General features: G+C 40.1%; 2 protein-coding genes across 6 annotated transcripts in view; both read left to right on the forward strand.

Annotated features, from left to right (window-relative positions):
- LOC106858469 (putative oxidoreductase ZK1290.5) overlaps positions 1-14,815 on the forward strand; it is a 44,352-nt gene extending 29,537 nt beyond the window's left edge. For 3 of the 4 annotated variants that reach the window (XM_014885159.2, XM_088170066.1, XM_088170065.1), the window contains 5 exons: positions 1,725-1,816; positions 6,904-7,086; positions 7,623-7,682; positions 9,838-9,939; positions 14,543-14,815. In XM_014885159.2, the coding sequence (XP_014740645.1) occupies positions 1,725-1,816; positions 6,904-7,086; positions 7,623-7,682; positions 9,838-9,933 (431 nt within the window). In that variant the 3' untranslated portion in view covers positions 9,934-9,939; positions 14,543-14,815. Of the gene's footprint in view, positions 1-1,724; positions 1,817-6,903; positions 7,087-7,597; positions 7,683-9,837; positions 9,940-14,542 lie in introns of those variants that run through there. The other variant, XR_015805441.1, reaches the window with a different exon arrangement.
- Positions 14,816-16,632: 1,817 nt separating this feature from the next.
- Positions 16,633-23,176, forward strand: S1PR1 (sphingosine-1-phosphate receptor 1). 2 transcript variants are annotated; one of them, XM_088170063.1, is made up of 2 exons: positions 16,633-17,975; positions 20,389-23,176. In XM_088170063.1, exon 2 carries the CDS (start codon positions 20,521-20,523, stop codon positions 21,658-21,660), a length of 1,140 nt encoding a protein of 379 aa, XP_088026189.1. In that variant the 5' UTR covers positions 16,633-17,975; positions 20,389-20,520; the 3' UTR covers positions 21,661-23,176. The 2 variants fall into 2 exon arrangements, with proteins under 2 accessions (XP_088026189.1, XP_014740632.1); XM_014885146.2 differs by lacking the exon at positions 16,633-17,975 and adding an exon at positions 19,019-19,152.
- Positions 23,177-23,528: the final 352 nt, after the last annotated feature.

Here is a 23,528-nt window from a genome sequence, read left to right on the forward strand (position 1 = left end):
AGAACAGACTTCAAAGTCTCCTGTGAGAAACATGCTAGAAGCAAAACATCTTGGTGTATACTGTAGGGGAAAAAAAAGGAAGCTTTTTGTGGAAATGCACTTTTCATATCTATGACTAAATTTTGTTTTATTTCAACCTGAAATGAAAGCTTTATTCTTCAAGGGCACTAAAGTATTTTTTTTTTGTAACTCCTTTGCTTTCAACAATAGTGTATAATATTTTGGTTCACCATTGTGTTAAAACCGTGTTTTTCTGACTGCTGTGACATAATGATTTATTAGTGTTGACACTCCAGGGTTGTTTGTCAAAAGCTCAGCTTTTGCTCCTTCTGGCAGACTACATATAAATTATGTAAATCACTATAGTGCAGGTTTTAACCTAATTATGTTATACATTTTGAACCATGATAATTTCTGTTAGGGAATGACAACTGGCATTTTAGTTGTAGTTAATATATTTTTTCTTCTTTTGGTATTCCATGAAAGAAGCCACATTAAAAAGTGATAGTATGTGTGCAGGGTTTTTTGCTGCTGTTTATGCTTTAGCTTATGTGAAAGTTGATTTTATTCTTTTTAGGAGTTTAACAGTCTGCTTATACAAATTAGCAATAAGCTGTAACTTCACTTACAGAATTTCATAGAGGACTAGAAAAATGTAATTTCTTTTTTCTGTATATAGATACACACATGTCTGTGCATTTTATAGACTTGGTTTGCTCAAATAAATACTGGATTAACAGCAGTGATCAGGCTTCTGTGCTCACACACAGACTTTCCATCTGTAGCATTACAAATTGAAATGCAGCTCAAGTCAATCCAGACAAAATTCACCTACTGAAGAAATGAGTCTGAGCTGTGATCCACAGAGTGCACAGCCTAAGGAGACCCCTCCTAGCCCAGCCCCAGCTGCCTTCCTTGCCAGCTGTGCTTAGCAAAAGGCAGAAGGACCAAACTATCCCAGACAAGTCAGGGCTGAGGGGTGGTGGCAGGCCAGGACTGGGAGTTGGCCTTAATCATATCTGAGGTTTGAAGGAAGACATCTCATTTCAGTCCTGTCAGCTCTTAATTTGTACACATGCATACACACTTGAGGTTTATTTAAAAGGTAGCCTTCATATCACCTAGGTCCCATTTGACTACATTTGCTTGTCAACAGCAGCTGAGAAATCTAGCTACGTTTTTAAGCTTCATGGTTCTTGCTTAGATACTGGTCATTAAATTGAAGATTTTACACTGAGTTTTACGTAATGTCTTGTAATGATCTAATAGAAAACAGGCAGTGTGACATGGTTCATTTGGGCTGCGTGTCCTTGGGTTGTATTGCAAACACCTTATTAGTCTTCAGCAAATGTTCCACTTTCCTTTAGTTTTGGCAAGCTGCTTGGAACACCATTTCCTTCTTTTCATTCTGGTGGAGTCCAATTGTTCTTTGCTTATACTACATTAGCCTTTCCCAGAATTTAGCCTGGAGTTTTTATTCACTGGGGAGTTTCCAGTGTGTTTAGATTATAAAATGATTTCCTAATGTGACTGTGGCAGAACCACACTTTCAGATAATACTGTCAAACTAGATTTCAGTACTGTTTTTCTGTGTTTCTTTGCAGTATTTTCCTACAGAAATAATGTGAAAAATAATTTTGTCTCTTGAAAGTGATATTTTTCCAATCATCCACCCAAGTAGTTAGGATTGTCCCAAAACTTTTTCTTGTTCTGTTTTTCTTTAGGTTTGTGTAAGTCAATTGGCGTAAGCAATTTTCTTATCAGCCATCTTGAGCAACTAAAGGAGGACTGTGTGCTTACTCCACATGTTAATCAGGTGAGTGGTTACATGCATTTAAAGTATCTGGGTTTGGGTTTTTACATTGGTGTTTTTAGTTAACTACCTCCTCCCTACTCCTGTGCATGAAAGGCTACACCCAAACTATTTCCTTAGTCATACAGTTTCTTTTTTCATTTCTATTTGTGTATTGAAAAACTATTCAAAAAGATGACCTGAAGAGCAGGGAAGTCCTTCCTTATGTTTTCCCCACTCAGTTTCTCCCAGGCTGCTTGTTTGTGTCTGGCACAAATGAATGGCCCCTGTGATAGTTTTTTGATGATAAAACAGTTTAGAAATAAAATTCAAGAATCACAGAACATTTAGCATCTTCAGAGTGAACCAGTTTTTGGAAAGCCTGTGTTCAAACCCTTTTGTGCTTCCTGTAAGCAGCACAGAAAGCCTCAGTTAATCACATACCCATGTAAGAGTGCCCTTCCCTTGCTCCCTCCTCATTTCCTATTTCACAAAAATTCAGTGAATTCCTGGTTTAGACAGGTGCTGTGACAGCCCTGGCAGAATTTTTTTTGCTGCCCTAGGCAGACCTAGGATGGCCACCTACGTACCGGCAGGCTGCCAGGACACTCGACAAATGTTCCCTTGTTGCAGGTTTCTGCCTACAGCTGTGCTGGAAGTTCATGCTCCCATTCCTTCCTCCTCCTGCCAGAGAAAGTGTGTGTGTGCTGACATGGATGTGGGAACTGGAATGGATGGAGTGCAGGCACATACTTTTCCCCTTTGTACAGGTGGTCAGGATTTCTGGCAGCTGTTTATGGTTTAATGTCATTAACAGCCATAAAAGTGTTGCTCAGACTGTGACTGTCAGAACCAAACAACTCTGATTTTAGCTGTCCACTATACTAAAGGTTACTAAAGGACAATTAATTAATGTTAAATTAGCATAAAACTATATAAAATATTTAATTTCAGTTATTCAAAATAAACCATTGAAATATATGTTATGGTGGACAGGTTGATGACTGTTTAATAATTGGTGAATTTACCAAGGTTCAAGAAGTACCTGTCTACAAAGACTTACTAGAGCTTGGAATTAATTGTTACTCCCTGTTAAATAATAATAGCTTTTCAGTGTTCTACTAAATCACTGCAAGGAAAAAATAGTGATTTTGTTTTGAAATTTCCTTTTACCCAGAGTGTCAAAATGTTATCACTCTTATTTTTTCAGTGGTATTCGTGGAGACCAGCTGTTTCTTGGTGTTATTTGACAAAACTCTTTTTCTGAAGTTAAAAAAGAGAAGACAAAAAGTTGAGGTGGTGGTGATACTGAGGGGTAGGAGAGGACCCCTGCTAGTCATTTCTTTGAGGTGCTACACAGCAGTTCTGAATTGAAAGCAAAAACCAACAATGAATTACCCATGCCATTGCCAAGTGCTCCACTTCAAACAGTTTTATTATAGCATTAATTTATACCTTTTTAGAGTTAAAGGAATTTTATAAACCATACTTCAGCTTATCCTCAAAAAAGTATGTATTCTGTTTCTTGTCTGGTGTTGGAGAGTTACTGAGTCTGATGGTAAGATTGCTTAAGCACCATCAAATAAATAAGGAATTTCTAAATTCAAATTGGGGCTGGAAATGCTGTACTGAGTTCTTATTTCACCGTACACAATTTATAATACAGTTTTTTCATTATACTTATGCATAAAATTGTATACTGGTTTAATGTAGTAACTAAATATAAAACATTTGCAAATAGACATTGTATACAAAGTCTAAATATTGGAGAAACAATATTTAGTGGAGGAAAAATACTTCGCTTTTGGAATTCAGGGTGTTCTTACAATTACAACAGCCCCCTTATGGTGTTAAAATTGAAAGTTGTTTTTTTTTCTGTGAAGAGGAGAAAGTAGGAAGGCAGGAGAAATAAGCAGTACTTTTATTTTACAAACCAAGTTTTGAGTACTGCCTTTCTTTTCAGTTCCTGGGGAAAAAAACAGTGCCGTCATGTCTTTTAAAGAAGTAGGAAAGGCCTGTCTTTTCAAGAATATGGTATTGCTAAGTAATTTATTGTTAAGCAAGCTCCTTTAAAAATTTCAATATACTATTAAAAGCACTGCTAAACACTGTAAAATGCTGGCACTTTATTCTAGCATCACAACCTAGAAGTTCCAGGTTTGTGTGCCAGAGTTTTGTGATTGACTTGGCAATAGGAAGTTTGGATTTATGCTCAAAGAAATCTTTGAAGTCTCTCTGAAGACTCATAGCCTTGTCACTCATTACAGGAGAAAAATATATTTTATAAGTATTTAATAAATATATGTTTTATTTACTAAAGTCATGCACTGAACCCAAATATAAACTGTTCCTCTATGAATTCCATGTAAGAATGTTCATCAATATTTTTCCAGTCATGGAGAAGTGTGAATTATTGTGTAATGACCTCAAAAAACTTGGTTACCTTGTTGATATTGCCATTAATATCGAGCTCTATTGTGTAAATTTGTATAAGGTAGAAATGCATATGAGACATTAGAAAACAACTCCTTTGTATATAAACTCACCTAAACTCTTCTTCTATATAGAAAATATTCATAGGCTTGTATTTCAGTTTCATAGAGAAAAAATTGTAAGGCAGCATTCGCATTGAGAAAATTACTGAATTCCAGAGGTGCAGAAACTTTCTCACATGAAAAGGAGCACAGCAGGATGGAAAGAGTAAGGTCTCTGTGCACCATCATCTGAGGTATGACTTTCTAGGGCCATGTGTCAGGGTTGTTTTTAGGCTCAACTTTTCCCCATTTGCTATGAGTGTTGTAAAAAGCCAGTGCTTTAGTTGGAGGTCCCCTGTGGCTGGGCATGTGGCAGCTGTGAAGTTCTGTAATGGGAACTGCAAACTGTTCTATTAAGCAGATGCCAGTTTTTACACGCCAATCAATGAGGATAGAGTGCCAGAAAGGATCAAGATCTTCCTCTGCCATCACATCAGACAGCCTTTGCCTGAGAAAAGTCTGGTGACAAAAATAGCAAGGGTGGGGCAAGACAGGAAGCAAGAACTGTTATTTTGAGGGGAAGCAGATGATGACTACTCACCTTATGCCTCTTGTAGCTCAGGATCCTAGTGCCTTGCATTCAGACGCTGCTAGAACCTTCCAGAATGTTTTCGTTAAAAAAATTAAATTCAAAAGTGCTTATTAGATGCATTTGATTATTTTAGTAATATATTTAAGAAGAAAAGTACTTGCTTCTACGAGCACAAAACTGCATGTGTCAAAATTTGATTCACAAAATTTGGGAGTCTCTAGATTCAGTGAAAGGCACAAAGTATGATCTTTTCAGGTGGGAAGCAGTTACTGCTATGTATTCTGCTTGTGAAGCAGACAGGTCGTATCTCAGCATACTGCTCTTGATTTAAACATTCGTGGTGTAACCTGGAACTGTGCTGCCTGGAATCTTACTAGACCAGCAGGTAAATTCTACTTGCAGTTTAATTAGTAATAAATGCTGAATAAGTCACATGATGCCGTAGAGGCACTGCAGATGTTTAAGCATTTGGTCCTAAATACATCATTTTTTATTTAATATTTTCTGAACTACATTATTTGCTATACTTACTGTAAAGAATATCTGATAAAATTTCTTTTTACCCTTTTAATAATCCAGTAATACACCTGGCTTGCTCTTTCGCTTTTTCCCTCGTAGTTTTGCTTAGATACAATGAGAATATTTTGTATCCAGCTCAGGTGCAAACAAGTGAATAACTGTATGACCTAAGCACTGCTCTTACACATATAAACATGAAATACAAAGGGTACTCAAAGGTCAAGAAACATCAAAGGTTGAAGACATGGATGTCTGCAGCTTGAACCTTGTTCCCGAGTCCACCTAGTAATTTAGATCATAGCAGCTTTAGGCTGACTCAGCCCAGCCTTCCAGGGGCACAGTTTTTTCTTAGCTCATGTTGAATGACTGCCAGCCTATTGTTCCTGACTATTGTTGTCTGAAAAGACAACATGTACTAAAGATGAGAAACAGGAAATGTTCATTTGTCCTCTTTGTGTCAGAAGAAATTTTCCAGATTCCACGTATTGAGGTAATTGCTCAGAAGAGTATTTTTCTTCAAAATGCGTAAGAGTTCAATCCCTGGAACAATGCTGATGACCAGTCACAAAAATACATCACATGATTTTGTATTTTGTAGAAGAAAACACTACCCACTTTCATTTAAATGCAGAGTAATGTATGCTTCTTAAAATGAATAGACTGTGAAATACTTATTTAAATAACTTATTTAATATTATAGAGTTTCTTTTCTGGTTTTAGCTACATACCAGCATATGTCTCTCCTCTGAGATCATTACTGTCCAATAACTTCTTTTTCCTTTTGCTCCCAACAACTGCGTCTTTGTAGCTTATTACTTTTCCTCTTTTAACTGGTTCTTGGCAATTTGTAATCTTCCTTCCTACAAAGGGTCTCCTTCACACGTCATTCCACAGCATGACTGCTTCCCTGCACAAGCTGATGGTGACACCACACACAGAATACAAGATTTGCCATGTGCAATCCATGCCAACAGTCTTTGCTTCCAAGGTCACGTCCTCACCCTAAGCAGAATTTGCTCACCACAACAGAAGTTGTTCTGGTTGGTTGCTTGCAAACCCAGCCCTTGCTCAGCCCCCTCCCCTTGCCTGGGCAACTCAAAGATCATTAGAAAGAATCATTAGTAAAGAAACAGGAAAGGACATAGATTTTGGGAAGAGGAAGTAGTCTCAAAATACCAATAAAAATGACCTGATGCTGACTTCCACTGTGCATTTGTGTATATTTCTTTAAAACAGAGCAATAGTGAATGTCCAGCTGCCGGTCAGGCAGACAACTGCACCTTGCTTCTGAGGGAAACATAAAACACAGTTAACTTTTGTGCCAATTACTGGTAAAATATGTAATATTAATTAATAGCCTTCATTTATCTTCTAAAACTAATACCTTGTATCTACTGTCCAGAAGCAATGACTTCACTCACGTTCTATTTTTAAAACAAGAGAAAAATTATTTTCATTTCCATTGATGTTTTCTATAAAATGTATTTTCAAGGTTTTTATTAAAAGTTTATTTCTATTTATCTAAGGTTGAATACCACCCTTTCCAAAGACCTCAGGAGCTGGTTGATTATTGTAGGAGCAGAGATATTGTTTTTGAAGGCTACTGTCCTTTAGCCAAAGGTGAAGCACTCAGTCATCCTACTGTCATTCAGCTGGCAAAGAAGTATGGCAGAACTCCAGCACAGATTTGCATACGCTGGAGCATACAGGTAATGGAGGGTGGCAATAAAAATGTATCTCCTTTCTCAGGGAAAAAAAAGGCAGATAGTCTGGGGTTTGTGCATCAAACCAGAATTTATACAGAAGATATTTCTGCTTTCAGTATGTTGATACTGTATGAACTGATGGCTGTACTAGAAGTTTAGAATATAGTACACAAATCATGCCAGTATTTGAAATATTAGTTTTTTAAAATAATCTGGTTGTAGAGAATAAAAGCCACCAATAAGAGATGTTTCCAAAGTCAATGTTACAAGCAGTATCCCTCATCATTCCATCTCTGTCATTCGATACAAAGTACTAAGCAGTGAAATAATGTATTGAGTTGATATAGACCATGTAATGTGTTGGAAATTAACACATGATATATAACTGCAGTTGCAAATGGCATAGAAAAATGTCAGTGTTCCTCAGAAAATGAAACTAAAATCTCAGACGATGCGAGTGATTTCTTGTAATGGTTTGAAGACAGATAATTTTCTTAAAATCTGTATATTTTAGTGATGAGAAGCATAATTCTTTTCAGAATGGGATTGTCACTATTCCAAAGTCAACAAAGGCAGAAAGGATAGAGGAAAACTGCAAGGTAAGATTTGGTTATGTACTCAAGTCTGACTAACATCCAAGTGAGAGCTTTTAATATTTTGATTTGCCTTCCCATTTTCCTTCCCAGTTTTATACTGGGACAACTCAGTCAAAATTGGCAAATGATGGTACCATGAAATGACCATGATGTAAGAATAAAATGTAACTTACAAATATCAGAAAAGACCTGTAGAGCTAATCACTGTGTATAAATAAAAATCCTAGAAGACCTTTTATAGTTAATTTTTGTAATTAATAGTTCTATTTATTACTTGTCTGGTTGTAGAACATCCTAATCTGGTTATGGTTATGTTCTTTTTGGGATAGGCACAGAGGTCAAATGGAAGGAGTTTGGATGCTATGCATAACAGTTTATGAAAGCTTTAAAACTCACTTGGGAATAGCTCCAACATGAAGACCTTCCAAGGAAATCACGTTTTGCCAGAGCTGACTCTTCCCCTACCTTCTTCTACTCAATGTGCAGAAAAGGTCCCAGCATGAAGTGTCTGGACAAAGAAATTGGGAATGAATGAGAATTGGCAGTGTGATTCCCCTGTGCCTTTTTCAAATTTCCTTTTCATACCAAATAGTTTCAATTTATTACTTGCTTTGTCTCTCTGTTTCTCTAATCTGAAAGTGTTCTTTCTTCAGGGTAGGCAAACCACAACTTATTTCCAAAAATATCACAGGGATATGAACTGCTATGGCAAATCTGGAAGAAACTTTGCAAGAAGACAGGAAACTTCTGTCTGCCATTTTTATCTTTCTCTGTGTGTGTGTGGAGGTGTGAATCAATATACATGTAATGAGGATTTCTGCTGGTGGCCATGCCTGTTTATACAGCTCCTGCCATGACTGTTTATTCTGACATACACGCTGCCTTCTGTGGCACAAGCACAGTTGCTTGTGATACTGTATTGGGAACCAGATCAGAGAAAAAAAAAACAGTTTAAAAATCCTTCCTTATACTTTTATTTTCCCTGATAATATTTTAAATCCAGACTAATTTCACTTTTTACAGAGTTTACTCTATGGCACCAACAATTCCTTTCACACAACTGAGGGAACATGCTACATCCAAACTTAAAACACTTAAGATGGAGAGAGGAAGGAACTGGCATAGTCATTGAGAGTTGTTTATCACATCTGCCTTCTTTTTCTTCCCTCATGTTTCTGTGTAGGCCTGAGTCTCTACCACTTATGGTCAAGTTGGTCCCCATTGAACCCTCAGTGTATAATACGTAGGGTTTCTAGTTCTGTGACTGATCCCTGGTTTAAGCTTAAAAGGCTTGAGAGACTGCACTGAAATTTGACTAAAGATCATTCCAGAAAACAGTGGTTGCTGGATAATGCAGGATGGGAGGAGCTCATTTGGCTACAGTTCAGGCTCCACAGAACCTTTTTATTGAGCACAGAGGAGCTCTTTCAAAGAGAACAGAAGCAATTTCTCCATAATGTCTCAATAGGACACCTGCTAAGAAAGGACACCATCGTTCACATTGCAGGTGTGGCCACAGGAGAAGACAGTGGCTGTAAGAACCTGTCTCTGAAGACAGGTGATTGTTTTCAAGTTTGAGTTAGTACTGAGGCACTGTAGCACTGTTTCTGTATTTAGCTGATTTGCGAGAGTTTTGTCAAGGTAGAGTCATAGAAAAGACAGAGCAGCCTTTGGTTTGTTAGCTTTGTGAATGTCCTGATACCTTCTAAAAATTCTCTTTGTTTAAAGTTCTGAGAAAGAGAACTGCAACACTCTAAACTGAACATTGGGATGTAAGTGAAATTCTGAGCTCCTTCTTCCAAAGAGATTGCTATCAGGGTATTCCTATACCTACCTCTGGCAGTGACAATAGAGTGCTGTCAATACAGCTTCAATACTACTTTAGTCTTAGATCCTTGCCTGAGGCCAGAGTGCTACAAAACCATCTTAATATAGTCATATTACAGCAAATAAAAATAAATATTACAGCAAATAAAAATGAGTCACCCAATGAAGCCTGTCAGCTGTGACAAAATATAAGAAGAATTTTCCGAAGGAAAACTATATAAAAATTGGGCCTCACCTTTAAATGAATTGTAGTCAGTTAAATACTAGAAAGTGTATCAGGTTGTTGATTCTCTCTGTGTTCATGATGTTAACTCTATATCCTTTCCCACAGGTGTTTGATTTTACAATAGCAGAAGACGATGTTGAAATTCTGAATGGAATGCATGATGGGAGACACGTTTCCTGGGATCCAAGTTTTATTGTGTGAATCAAGGTTTGAGCTTTTTCTGCTTTCTCAGGGATCAGTGAGTCACACAATGTAATTTCAATTCAGAGATTACAGTAAGAATCTAATCAAGGTAGTGATGCCTGCTGATAATGATCACTGATTTGAAATCCTTAACATTGGCAACAGACAAAAGATATTTTTGAGGGTAGCACTTTTGTACAACACTCAAAGAGATTTTATATTTCCATTTCAAATGCTGTTCCTCAGTTTAATGAAGTCCATGCAAAGACTCCCATTTATACCATGAGACCCTGCATCAGGCTGTTTAATTCAAATGAGGAAATACTCCTTGAAAAATGTAGGACAAAAGTGCTACCTGTTAGTGTGCAATATAGGTGTTGGGTATGAAATAATTTTTCAAGTACTTTGTTAGAGAGATACAATATATGAAGAGTAAAAAGCTGGATGAAAAAAATGTTAATGCCATTATCATAACAGTACTTATGTTGTACAATATACTGCAAATATCCAATAAAAGTATAATCTCATGGTAATACACAAAATCTGAGCATCACCAGAAAAGTTTTATACATATCACCAACATTACTGTGGCATTGACTTAGAGAGATCTATGCATATTAGTTACTAGCCTGTAGATAAACCAGAGCAGAAATCTTTCCAGACAAGTCCAGATAAAAATAAACTACAGGAGCTGAAAGGTGAGCAGCAAGCACCAAGAGCCAGAAAGGCATCTTTGTTATTACTTACTGGAAATTGGGGTGAGGTTTTGTAGCTTTTTGTGAGAATTAGTTTAGCTTTCCTTTTAGGTTTTTTCAGGAAAACCTTTTAAGAGACTATACTGTTCCTCGGATTTTCTTATAGGATAGGTATCTCTATAGGGAGATGAATTGGATATATGTAGCTCAGATCTGTTTTGAGAAATATGCCTGCAGAATCTATTGCCTTACTATTCAACTTGTAGTCACATTGGTTTGATATTTTAGGAGTTCCTGTGTCTAGAAAGGTATGGAAAATCTGATTATGATTTATATTGTGTGTGGACTTCCTGAGGCGGTTTTCCCAGTGCTGTTCTGCTTTAGTCATATTGTGAAACAAAGCTCCTTAGCTTTTTATCAAGAAGTGGCTTACAGCAGTCACATATTCTAGCCTGCATTGTTTGTCCTCCAAGTGTAGAGCTGCTATACAGCTTGGCTAGAATCCAGACCAATTTACCTTTTGGTTAACAGCTGCTCAGAGTTATTGTCTAGTTTTTTCTGGTAAACCTGTCCAAAACAATTTGTCTAGATTTGCCTCTAGAATAATTTCTGTGAAAAACAAGATATTGTATGAAATTCTGTTCACTAATACCTGCACAATGTGGTATTCTGAGAAATATACACAATCTCCAGAGCAAGGTTATTTTCTAGTTTCAAGCATGACCTGCAGTCTGGGGGGCTACAGTACCTGGGAATGCCACTCCAGGTGTCTAAGAACAGCTCTGTACCTGGCTCAGCTGTTCTGATGAGAGGTTCAATATTTCCAAACAGTAAGGCTCATTTATAAAGCAAATGTAGTTTTTCCGGGTGTTTTTTTAGCTTTTGCATAAAACTGTGGCAGTGACTAAGTGAAAGTTAGAAAGATTGTCCAGAAATAAACCTTTCTACCAGTGGCTATCAGCTAATACTGCATTTGAAAAGTTACTTTCTAGAACAATGTCTTAGCAATATGAAAAAAAAAATTAAACTGTGCTGTTGAAGGACTCCTTGCTTCTCAGTGTATCTGAATTAATAAAACAAGGTAGAAGTGAGTCATGTGCCTGATATTCCCTAAATATGGCTTTTGGGAGTGATGACCTTATAAGAATTTACAAAACACAAGTTGGAGTTTCACCTCTAGTTCTCTGTAAAGGAACAGACATCACATCAACATACTGTTTCCAACATAAATGATGTGTCAAAGGAACCAAATCTTTATGTAGGTTAGCAAATTCTAGCTCCAGTATTACCAGAACAGGATCAGTTAGGACTGACTACATGGTTAGAGCTCCATGCTTGTTAGAACACTTTTGGGTTTTTTCACTTGATTCTGGCTGATCACCTCCCTGTTTTGAGCTAACTGTAATTAAACCAGATTTTCTTGCTAATGCCCCACATAGGTGACCTTAGGCTACTGTGAGAATGGCTTTGAATTCATTAATATATTTCAATGTTCCTTCTGTCAAAGAGATTTTACAATGTTTTTGGTGTCTGCACCTGCTTTTGTGAGGAAGGCAAGCCACTGTTTTCTCAGTCTAGGTCCTGGTATGTAAACAGTTCAGTGAGTACTGAGAGGAATAATCAGAAATAGTATTACTCAAAAAGCATTCTTCTTATGGAGTAGCTGTGGCAAGTTGCAGTTTTAATCTTATACTTTTCTAATTACATTCAGCTGCATTGTTGTTGATTCGGGACTTTTTTCTGTGGTGGGGGTGTTTTCATTATTATTTTGTAATCTTTCTTGGCATTTCCATTGCTGCCAATTAGCGCCTTTAGAACGACAGAGAAGTTTAATTTTAGCTATGTACTAAGTGAGGTGTAATTTGAGACGATACAAGTTTTTAAGTGCTGGGACTCAGCTGACCCACGCTATCTTTCTCCGAGGTGTGATGAGCAGTTTTGCACATTGTGCCTCGCTAATAGCCATTGTTTCCTGCTATAATTGCCCAAGAGTCTGAAACTCTTATGTCCTGTGGCCTTGGGATAGATCACTGAAGCCTCTTCCTCTGACTGTGATATTCACAAGTTTTGTATCATGTTTTTAAATTTAGAATCGTTGAGCAAGTTCTCTTTTACTTTTGGTGAGGTCGCAGAAGGAAAAACAGAATTGACGGATTCATATTTTATGCTTCTATCTACAACTACATTGGCATTACCCTGGCAGTAATAATTTTCTTCTTAAGCAAAGGCTGCTAAAGAATAAGTCCACATCACCTCATCTAAAAGAACCTTTTTAAGTACTCCCAAAACTGATCAAAGAAATAAGACGGCTAGTAAGAAATTGACAGGTGAACACTAATGAGATTTAGGAGTAGCAGGCAGGAGTGATTTATGGTAAAAGATGCAGAACACAGAAGAGCAAAAGGGTATAAAAGTGCTGGATGTCCAAACCTGAAAGTTTATTTCTGTTGTTTATTTCTTCTTTGGTCAGTTAGCCTAGAGGTGCTCATTTTTTAAGATTTTGCTTTGTTTTAAACTCAGAATTTATCCCTCAAGCGAATTCTCGGAATTATATGCATATTCTTCCCCAGGGTTGAAATTCTTCCTCTTGTTCTTATTTCTGTAAAACAAACTTCCCTAGAGAGAAAATTTGTTCACCTTTCTACAGTGATCCTTTTTAAGATACATCAATGCATCCACTTCATCTGTTGTAACCCATCATCTTGCCCATAGGATCAGGGATATACACCAGAAAACTGAAGGCACTTTTTCTTCCCTATCATTATGTCATTTATGGTAGTGCCTGATTGGGACACTCCTTTTCAGTTGAGATAAACCATTACTTAAAGTAAGGTGCAATTTATCAGTGCTATCTACCTAAATGCAGTCAACTGCCTCTGTGGGAGCTCTGTGACTCCTAATGGAAGGAAACTCTTGAAACAAATAAGGAAAAGAAAAATATAAACTAAAAGTCAGTGGAAAGGGTGAGGCCATTTTCTGTGTAGCCAAGGAGCTTCCTGCCTGACTTTGAGTAGCTCCCTCCCCTATTTTTCTTGCTTCTTTGTGGTTTTCATCTCTTGCATTACTGGAGATGAAGGCACCTGCGAATGTTTCATTGGAAAATAATGAAAATGGGTTTTTAAAGTGAGTATTCAGGAATTTTTTAAAATCAGGTTGCAGAAGTGTTTCTATTACACCAGTCCCCCCAACATGACTTCCAAGGCATTATTTTCTGAGTAGCATGTGTAGAAAATAAACTGTAAGACTGGTAAGTTCGCAAATCTACTAGGCCAAGCCGACTGCGTAATATTCACACCTCTGTGGTTAACATATGCTTTTGAAAATGGGGGCAAAGGTGGTGTAGGTGTAGCTCCTGCTGCTACTGATTGAATCCAAGGCAGTTAACTCTTTCCACATTGCCACACCCCTTCCAAAGCTTTGAAGCTCACCTCTCACTATTGTGCATTGGGTAAAAATAACAGATAAGCCAGCCTTCTGATAATTTTTTGTGTTGCTGTGTTAGGAGACCTTTTCTGTACCTATACTTTTAACTTTTTGCAGCCTGTAGTAAGATATCTACACACCTGAAAGAAGGTATTGAGTATCTGCACTGTGTTTCCCAGTAATTTTTATCCCTCTGTAGGGCACTGTAGGTGTGGCCAGAGTTGTGGGATGTGCTGCTCAAAAGAGCACTGCAGGGATGGATTGTAGCAGATCTCAGTCACTGTGCCCAAGAGGAATGAATGACAAAATGAATCTTACGAAAATGAATATAGTAACCTTTTTACAATTGCCTTTTAAAACAAAAAAAAAAAAAGCCGTTTAATTAATACTATTTATCAATATCAAGAACTTAAAACCAGACCATCTAAGTTACAGAATACTAATACTGAATAAATATGTGTGTTTTAGTCTTTGCAATGTTCTCGTGACTTTTTTTTTCTCCAAACCAGGTTTTTGATTCTAATCTGAGGAAAGAAGATATGGAATTTTTGAACACAGTGAATATCAACAGAAAATTAATTCATCTAACCTATTCCTTGTGGAAAGAATAATTTAAAACGAGATTGTTCTAAACTGGAAAAGTAATGTAACTGAAACATTAATTAATTTAAACTGAACAATAAATCTGAATTGTTCTCTTAGGTACTCAGTATACTCAAGAATCAATATAAATGGTTTTTATTTACTCTTATGATAACAAATTAATAAAATAATTTAATTTACTCTTTGTAGCTTTCTTACAGAAGTACTTTCAGCATCTTCTCTTCTCTCTTGGAACTTTCTGGTATAGTCTCCCAGTACGGGTTGAGTTATCTCACAACATTATAATTTTCTTCTGCCTGCGTGTACTTCATTTAAGGTGTCATTTAAACCCATTTGAACAAATTAGTTAGATGTATCTTTTTCCTTACATATTTTGAAAAGGATCAATTACTTGAAGGCACATAAGAGAATGTTACAATATATGTAAATCTTTATGAATGATTCAAAATATGGAATATTTGTTTAGGGATTGCAGCAGAATAATGAATCCAACTTTTATATTTGTTCTAGTCATGAGAATTTTGGGGGATTCTGCAGACCATTCTTGATATTTTCTTGGTGACCAAACCTGCACTCTGGTACTATTTCACTGCCTTCAGAGAGGAATGGCTCCCTTTGTGACCTAAATTGCATCAGAATGAATAAAAGTAGTTTTTACTTATATGGACAAAGAGTTTTGAAAGTGCAGAAGAATGACGTGCTGGAGAAAAATCCTTTGCTAATCTCTCTTGCAGGGATTGTCACTATCTTTTCAAGATGGATAGTGTTCAGACACTCCTCTGATGCAATTGTGAGTTGTCCAGCTGCACTGGGAGCGCTCGGTCTGGTGGTGTCAGAGGCCACCAGTCTTTTGATATGCAGGCATTGGGTGGACCCCAGCTTACAGCTTATTTTCTGACAAGATCAAAGCATTTTCCTGCAAGAAAATTGCTCTGTGACTAGCCAGATTTCTGCAATCCTCACCACACGAAGCTCTCACTGGAAATTCCACAAGAACTTCAGCTGTCACATACAGTCAGTATTATTTTGTTGTTGTTCATGACATTCCCTAAAATGTGAGTTTCTGCTCATCCTGAAAACTACCTAAAACCATATACATACTCAGGATCCCTGTGAAAAATGCATCTGCCTTTTCATGCTAGTTGACATGTTGCAGAACATTTTTTTAACCAGTTTAGCCAGGTGAGGCATCTGTAATATGTCAGTTGCTGTCCTGATGTGGACAGCCTTCCTGCTGGCATTTGACTGAGACCAGCATTCTGGTTATTTCTGAAATGCATGAATAATATTGTACTGTTCTTTCTCCTTATTCTGACCATAGGCAATTCCAGAGTCCATTCTCAAAGGAGCTACATATACACTGGATTTCTGTAGTAGAAGTGCAAGCTTCCTTATTGGAAGTGGACCAAACAGTTGGAGAGGTACTGAGAAAGAGTTCTCATTCTGTTGGTGGCTTGTTCTCTGGGTGAGGCTGGAGTATAACCCTGGTGTGAACCCCCTTGCTAAACACTTACCAGCAACTACAGTTTTAGTAGAGTTGGCTGGACCAACCTGAGTCCTGCATTTGTGTTTCAACCCTTGTAAGCAGGTTAGAACCTGTGCAGTTGAGCCATGTTAACCTATCTTCTCGAAGGGTTTAGATAGCCTTCAGTGGAAATCCAGCTGATCTGGCTCCATTTGCCTGTGAAGAGTGAAGCTGTATTTCAGTTTCCTCACTGCCTAGATGTCAGGGAGGCTGTCAATGTGTGTGCTTGTCTAAGTTTAATGATTTTTTTTTGATACAAATAACCACCTTTTGGAGTGGAACTGAAATTGCCTGTGCATTTTGCCCAGTGCTGCACTTGGGCTGGGGCAACTCCTTGTATCCCTATAGGCTGAGAGAGGCAGAGATGAAGGACTTGGAGGTGCTGGTGGATGAGAGGCTGGACACGACCCTGCAATGTGAGCTCGCAGGCCAGAAAACCAATTGTATCCTGGGCTGCATCATAAGCAGTGTGGGCAGCAGGTCAAGGGAGGGGATTCTGCCCCTCTGCTCTGCTCTGGTGAGACCCCACCTGCAGTGCTGTGTCCAGCTCTGGGGTCCTCAGCACAGGAAAGACATGGACCAGACATGGTCAGAGCAGGTCCAGATGTAAGATGCAAATAATGATCACAGGGCTGGAGCACCTCTTGTGAGGAAAGGCTGAGGGTTGGGTTTGTTCAGTCTGGAGAAGAGAAAGCTCTGGGGTTACTTTATTGTGTTACTTAATTTATTTAAAGGGAGCCCTACAGGAAAGCTGGAGAGGGACTTTTTACAAGAGCATGTAGTATGAGGACAAGAGTGGGAGAGTGGGCTTAGTTTAGATATTGGTAAGAATTTCTTTGCTGTGAGGGTGGGGAGGCCCTGGAACAAGTTGCCCAAAGAAAGGGTGGATGTGCCCATCCCTGGAAGTGTTCAAGGCCAGGTTGGATGGGGCTTTGATCTCCTGGCATAATAGAAGGTGCCCCTGCCCATGGCAGTGGCGTAGGAACTGGGTGATCTTTAAGGTCCATTCCAACCCGAACCATTTTATGGTTCTGTGATTTTACACAGCCTCTGTCAATTAATTTGTTGGATGTCACATCTCTGAGCTGGTATCCTCTCAGTTGGTAACCAATAGCCTGAACATGAAAGCTTGCACATCTGACTAATGAAACCCTGAGTCACTCTATCCTTTAATTAAAGCATGTTCCTTTAATATGTTCCTCTTACTTAGAATTATGTGAGAATTATTTCCTAGAGGAAGATGCCTAGTGAATGCACTTTTATTTAGTATCTTCTATGTATTAGATAAATAAGGGGGAAAGCTTGAAATATCTGGGATACGTCAGGCAGTTGCAGGGGATACATATGTCAACCTCAAGCATGATTTATCTCATGTGCCTTTTCTGACAGTTGTGACTTAACGGCTGTATTTTCCTCCAGGCTCTCAGGAGGGTAAATATCTTTTCAAGTTTCTAGCTTTGTGGTGGAAGAGTAAATGTCTGTTTGTCAGTGTAATTTATCTGAGTCATTCTGAGAGAGGGTGGAGCAATTGAAGCATGACTATTAGCATAAATGAGGGACCCTCTTCCTGAGGGTAGAATACTCCTAGTGTCTTTCAGAGGAAAGCTGCTTCCCCATAACAACTGCTCCTGCTAATTGAAAGGCATGATGCTCTAAACTGAAAAGCCCAATATACTGAGCTTTGGCCTATTGTGATACTCTTCTACATTTCAATTTGGAGTTAACAAGAACAGAGCAAGGAAGGAAGAGGAAAATTTCTGCAGTAAGTGCAACGGTAGAATACCATGAGAGCTGGCATTTCACATACACCAAAGGTGGGTTTTCTTTTAAAAGAAGTTTGAAGGGAGATGGACTTGTAAAACCTAAACTCACTTCTGTGTCTGTCCTTATATAATACCGTGGTAACAGAGTTAAGTAGTTGCCACTGCCAATTTTGTTTCTAAAAAAATACATAAAAAACTTTCCTTCATACTTTCAAACACAGGTATTTTACAGCATCCTCTGAACACGCAGAAGTTAGTTTTGGGTTTTTTTCATCTCTCGGAGGTTTTTTGGTTTGGTTTGTGGGTGGTTTTTTGTTTGTTTGTTTTGTTTGTTTGTTTTTTGTTGTTTGTTTGTTTGTTTGTTTTTTCACGTGGAAACACCAACACCTGGTGCTGTATGGCGGTGGCAGGAACTGAGTTTATCCCCCATGGGCCAGTTCTGGCTTCTGCCCCGCAGAGCGCCGCCTGGCACCATCCTCGCCCCATCGGGCTGCTGCCTCCTTGGGGGAGCCGCTGGTGAGTCACTCTGCTGCCACGAGTGCGAGTGCGGGTGGCAGCCACCGGGCCTGCCACGGCAAAAACACACCTTGGTGGAGTGAGAAAATGGGAGAGCTTCTTCCAGGTGTTTCCTTAAGCATGACTTACGCTGCCCTCTAAGAGGGAGAACGGAGGTAGCATACAGAATGCTGCCTTTGGCCATAGCCTACTCGGGGGGCAAGAAAGACGGGCGGGCAGCTGCCTCCAGGACACCGCGAGGCGCAGGAGCCGTGCTCGGAGCCGGCCGGGTCGTGCCAGCACCCCATTCCCCGGCGTGCCGGGTGCGCCCGGTGGCGGGAGGCGGCGGCTCCCCGCTCACGGACGGCTGAAGCCCAGCCGCGGCGTCCCCTCCCCGCGTCCCCCGGCCGGTAGAGCGAGGGGGTCCCGCGGGGGATTCTTCGCCTCACGTCTTCGCGTACCGCCCGCGGGGTCTGTAGGAGCCCGGCACGGCAGCGCCCGGGCTGCTCGCGCACCGGCGGGTGGGGCAGGGCCGGTGAGGCGGGCGGGGGTGTCCCGCCGGCGGTGGCTGTGACGGGCTGGGCATGGAGGGAGGAGACAGCGAGTCGGGGTGGAGAGCAGCAGCTGCAGAAACATTAAAACCACCGAGCCCCCCAGCCCGCCCACCGGAGTTGCTCTGCCGGCACGCAAGATGTGCGGGGCCGGTCTGGGCTCCGCGCCGCGCTTGAGCGAGGTAAGGCTCGGGGAGCCGCGGCCGCGCAACCCCCGCACCGCGGGGACGCCCGAACTCCCGGCGCTGCGGTCCCCGCTCGGCGCGACCTTCGGGGCCACGACCCAAAAAAGTAGGGCTGGGGAGGAGAGTGCCTGGCCGCCGGTGTGCCCAGCTGCGAGCCGGCGGAGGGGGTGCGGGACGGCGGCCGTGCGCGCTGGAGACCGAGACGCAGCAGGAACGCTGCGAGTCTGAGCCCCGAAGCTGTGCGGGACAGAAGATGGGAGTTTTTGCCCGGGGGCGATGCGGGATGGATCCCGGGAATAGAGCAGGGAGCCGAACCCACTGGTCTCGCACCTCTTGCTTTTCCCCGCTTAGGCTGTAATTTAAGAAATCTGCCTGTTCTTCTTTCCTTGCGCGATATTATGGGTTCAATTGTTTTTAAATGTCCACTACAAAATCTTTATATGTAAAGGGAGTTTTCTCTGTATACGTATTCCTTAATTTTGCCCATTTCAAAAGCTTGCAATACTAGTTATTTAAATGCAAGGGGTTTTTTTTACATTCTTTGTTTCAGACCCATGGAATGGGCTTGCTCTCTAGCTTAATTACATATTTTTCTTGCTTTTCTAAACTTTTTACTACTGTGGGTTTTGTAAAGCATGTTCTTACTTGTATTTAGCAAGGGCACCCCTTACCTGTTTACAGCTCTGAGATGATCTCTTGTTTATATTTACATCAGTAAACTTGCCACTGTTTGAGATGGCATCAGTAAGTTGCATAACTACCCCCTTCAAAAGTGTATTCAGACTTTATTAATGGAGGAGAATACGGATCTCCTCTGAAGTAATTTCTGTGCAGACTTTCATACATTTGGAGTTAAATCTAATCAAGTAAGCCCTTTCCCTTTTTAAATCTCTGCTGTTGCATTTCCCGCTGAAGAAAAAAGACCAGAACTTAACTGCTGGGAGCTTTGAGATCTTTTGTGTTGGAAGAAGTCCAGTAATGCAGTCCTTGCTGACTCCAACTTGTTCAGTTCTGCGTGACAGGACTTTTTTTGTCTTATTAGCTTTACCTATTGAATATGCCTAACCACCTTTTAAACGTATTTTACCAGCTGAATGAAACTGATTCATGTGTGAATACATTTATGACTCTGATGCACAGTTAAACCAGCAGATTATTTTAAACCCTTTAGCATTTGCTACACTGTTTGTCTTCCTTCTTTTAAGTCTGGGTTTTGTGCCTCTTGTTTCTCAGGGCTGCAGTTTGTGAGGCTGTGCAGCAGTGCTGGGCAGGCTGTGGGGCCAAGGAGCTGCGGGGCAGCCACCGGGATTGCGGTCAGTGTCACCGTCCGGTGGCCGCTGGGGAAGCCGTCCCCAGCCAGGCACCATGAACTCCGGCACCACTGCCCCACAGAAGGTCACCAGCAACCCCACCAACACTGATGTCAACTATGTCATCAAAGAGCATTATAATTACACGGGAAAGCTAAATGAGAGTGTGGACACTGGAATTAAAGTGACGTCGGTGGTTTTTATCATCATTTGCTGCTTTATAATCTTAGAGAACATTTTTGTCTTGCTTACCATCTGGAAAACCAAGAAGTTTCACAGACCCATGTACTATTTCATTGGGAACTTGGCTCTTTCAGACTTGCTGGCTGGTGTAGCTTACACTGCCAACCTCCTGCTATCTGGACACAAAACCTACAGCCTGACACCCAACCAGTGGTTTGTAAGAGAAGGCAGCATGTTTGTTGCCTTGTCAGCTTCTGTGTTCAGCTTGTTGGCCATTGCCATTGAGAGATACATCACCATGCTGAAGATGAAACTCCACAATGGCAGCAACAGCTTCCGCTCCTTCTTGCTGATCAGTGCGTGCTGGGTCATCTCCGCGATCCTCGGGGGACTCCCCATCATGGGCTGGAACTGCAAGAACCTCTTGTCCAACTGCTCCACCGTGCTGCCTCTCTACCACAAGCACTATATTCTCTTTTGCACAACTGTTTTCACTGGCCTTTTGTTATCTATTGTGGTCCTCTACTGCAGGATCTACTCCATGGTGAGGACTAGGAGCCGTAGGCTGACATTTCGGAAAAACATTACCAAAGCTACCAGGAGCTCAGAAAAGTCACTAGCCTTGCTCAAGACAGTGATCATAGTCCTGAGTGTCTTCATTGCCTGCTGGGCTCCTCTGTTCATCCTGCTTTTACTGGATGTGGGGTGCAAAGTGAAGGCCTGCCCAATCCTCTATAAAGCAGAGTATTTCTTAGTACTGGCTGTGCTCAATTCAGCCACGAACCCTATCATCTACACCTTGACAAACAAAGAGATGCGGAGGGCTTTCATCAAGATTTTGTGCTGCTGCAAATGTCCCCCAGCAGATTCTGGGACCAAATTCAAAAGGCCAATCATTGGGGGTATGGAGTTCAGCCGGAGTAAGTCTGACAACTCCTCACACCCACAGAAGGAGGACGGTGACCATCCTGAAACCATCATGTCTTCGGGCAATGTTACCTCATCTTCTTAGGAGTAACCATGGGGGTGTATTTCAGAGTCTTCCTCTGAAATCAGGGAGCTGGGACGCCTCCTGCTCACAGCAGCAGCGTTGGGCTGAGTGAGCAAGTAGCATTAGTTCTAATGATGCAAACGGTGCATTTGCGAGGCTGGAGTTCAAGAAATGGGACAGACTGTTCTGGCTTGAAAATCTTTCTCCCTGGAGCATGTTTTGTCTTTGCACTGAGGCAGCTCAGGATTGTCAGGCGCATTCATATCCTGAAATCTCCTTAGTAACTCTGAAAGACTGATGCCTTGGTGAAATGATGCCTGGTGTGTGTGAGAGAAAGAGAAAGGGGGAGGAGAGAAAGGGAGAATGAATCTTGGTTTTTTTCCCTGTGAGAAGAATGTGAAGTTTTTTCTCTTCACAGCAAACCACTGACACAAAGATCTTTCTGTACTGAATTTAGTGGTGGTTCTGGTATCATTGGTAAGAAGTGTGTTTGTTTAGCACATAACATGGAAAGAGATCACACAAATATAACTTAGACCACATACAACCATAATTGGCATAATTTTGCAGAGCTTTTAGTTAAGTCATAAGATTTTATTTGCACAGTCCAAAGCTCTTGGGGTTTTACTTAGCAAGATCATAGCTGTGAATTTTTGCTGTCAGTCCATATTACAATTGAAGACCATGAGCTAGATTCTGCAGTTTCTTTCGCCTGTACAATTCCATTGGCTGCATCAGATTTAATGGAGTAGCTCAGAACGGCATTTGGCCCCATATTTTGATTGCCTTTTTATTCTATAGCATTAAATAAACTGCATTGTCATGAAACATGCAAGGAAGAACTAAACATCATTTCTCTTCAAGATGACTTGAAAGTCTACAAAATAGTAAAAAATACTATTGACAACTGTGAGATTTTTGCCTAAGTAAGAAGAGCTAAAAACAGAAGGGGTATTTCAGTGTCAGGTTCACAGTCTTTCCAAAAGTAAAGATCAGTTGGAAAAGAGTACGTTGGGTTTCAGAAAAAATAAAGAGAACGTTGAAGTGAAATGACTAGATAAATGCACTTCCATAACAAAATGCAATACATTTTGGCACATTTTATTAATGTTTATAATTTCAGCAAAGATGTCTGTATTTTATCATGGAAGAAGTACCTGTCGTTAAATTGAATGTATTTGTTTTACAGCATCGTTTTTACTTCTCTATTTTTCTAACCTGTGCTAATGGGGTTGAATGTGTACAATGTAAATAAGATACAGGAGTCTTCGTGCGCCTAGAGTATTACTATAACAAATGTGGTATGTCTGGGATAGCTGAGAACAATGGACTTATCTACAGTCATCAGCACTCCTAGGACTGGTATTTTGTAAAGAAAATGTATTGCCTTTGTAGTAAAATTTCCAGTGCAATTAAACTGATGGGATTTTTTTTTCTGGTTTAAAAAATAGTATTTAAAATGTTTCTGACTTCTGTTGTTCAATTTGCACATAGCTTTATTGACTTCTAAACATTAATAAACTGATTTTTTAAATGATTCTGCTATCACATTACTAGCAGTTTTGTACTATTGTGGTGGTTTCCACAGAAGTCAGTGAAAGAATTCCTTGATTTTAGTACATGCTGGGATTAAGTCCATTCTGTGAGGACATAATGTGTAATGTCACAGGATCATGTAAAATACAAAATTAATTTTGAACTATAACTTTCTTGTCAGCATATGCCGTGTGGCTGAAATGCCACTAGAAGAATCTCTACAATAGCAATCCTTCTCCGACTGCCAATGAAGTACAAACAGAAGGAAAACCAGATGGCTGCCAGTTTTACCATGACTGCCTAGAGTAGAAAAGTGAAGTAATTCACTTGTATCACCAATATAATTCGTAAAT

Source organism: Sturnus vulgaris, chromosome 9 (assembly GCF_052056855.1).
Source record: "Sturnus vulgaris isolate bStuVul1 chromosome 9, bStuVul1.hap1, whole genome shotgun sequence".
Classification (NCBI taxonomy): domain Eukaryota; kingdom Metazoa; phylum Chordata; class Aves; order Passeriformes; family Sturnidae; genus Sturnus; species Sturnus vulgaris.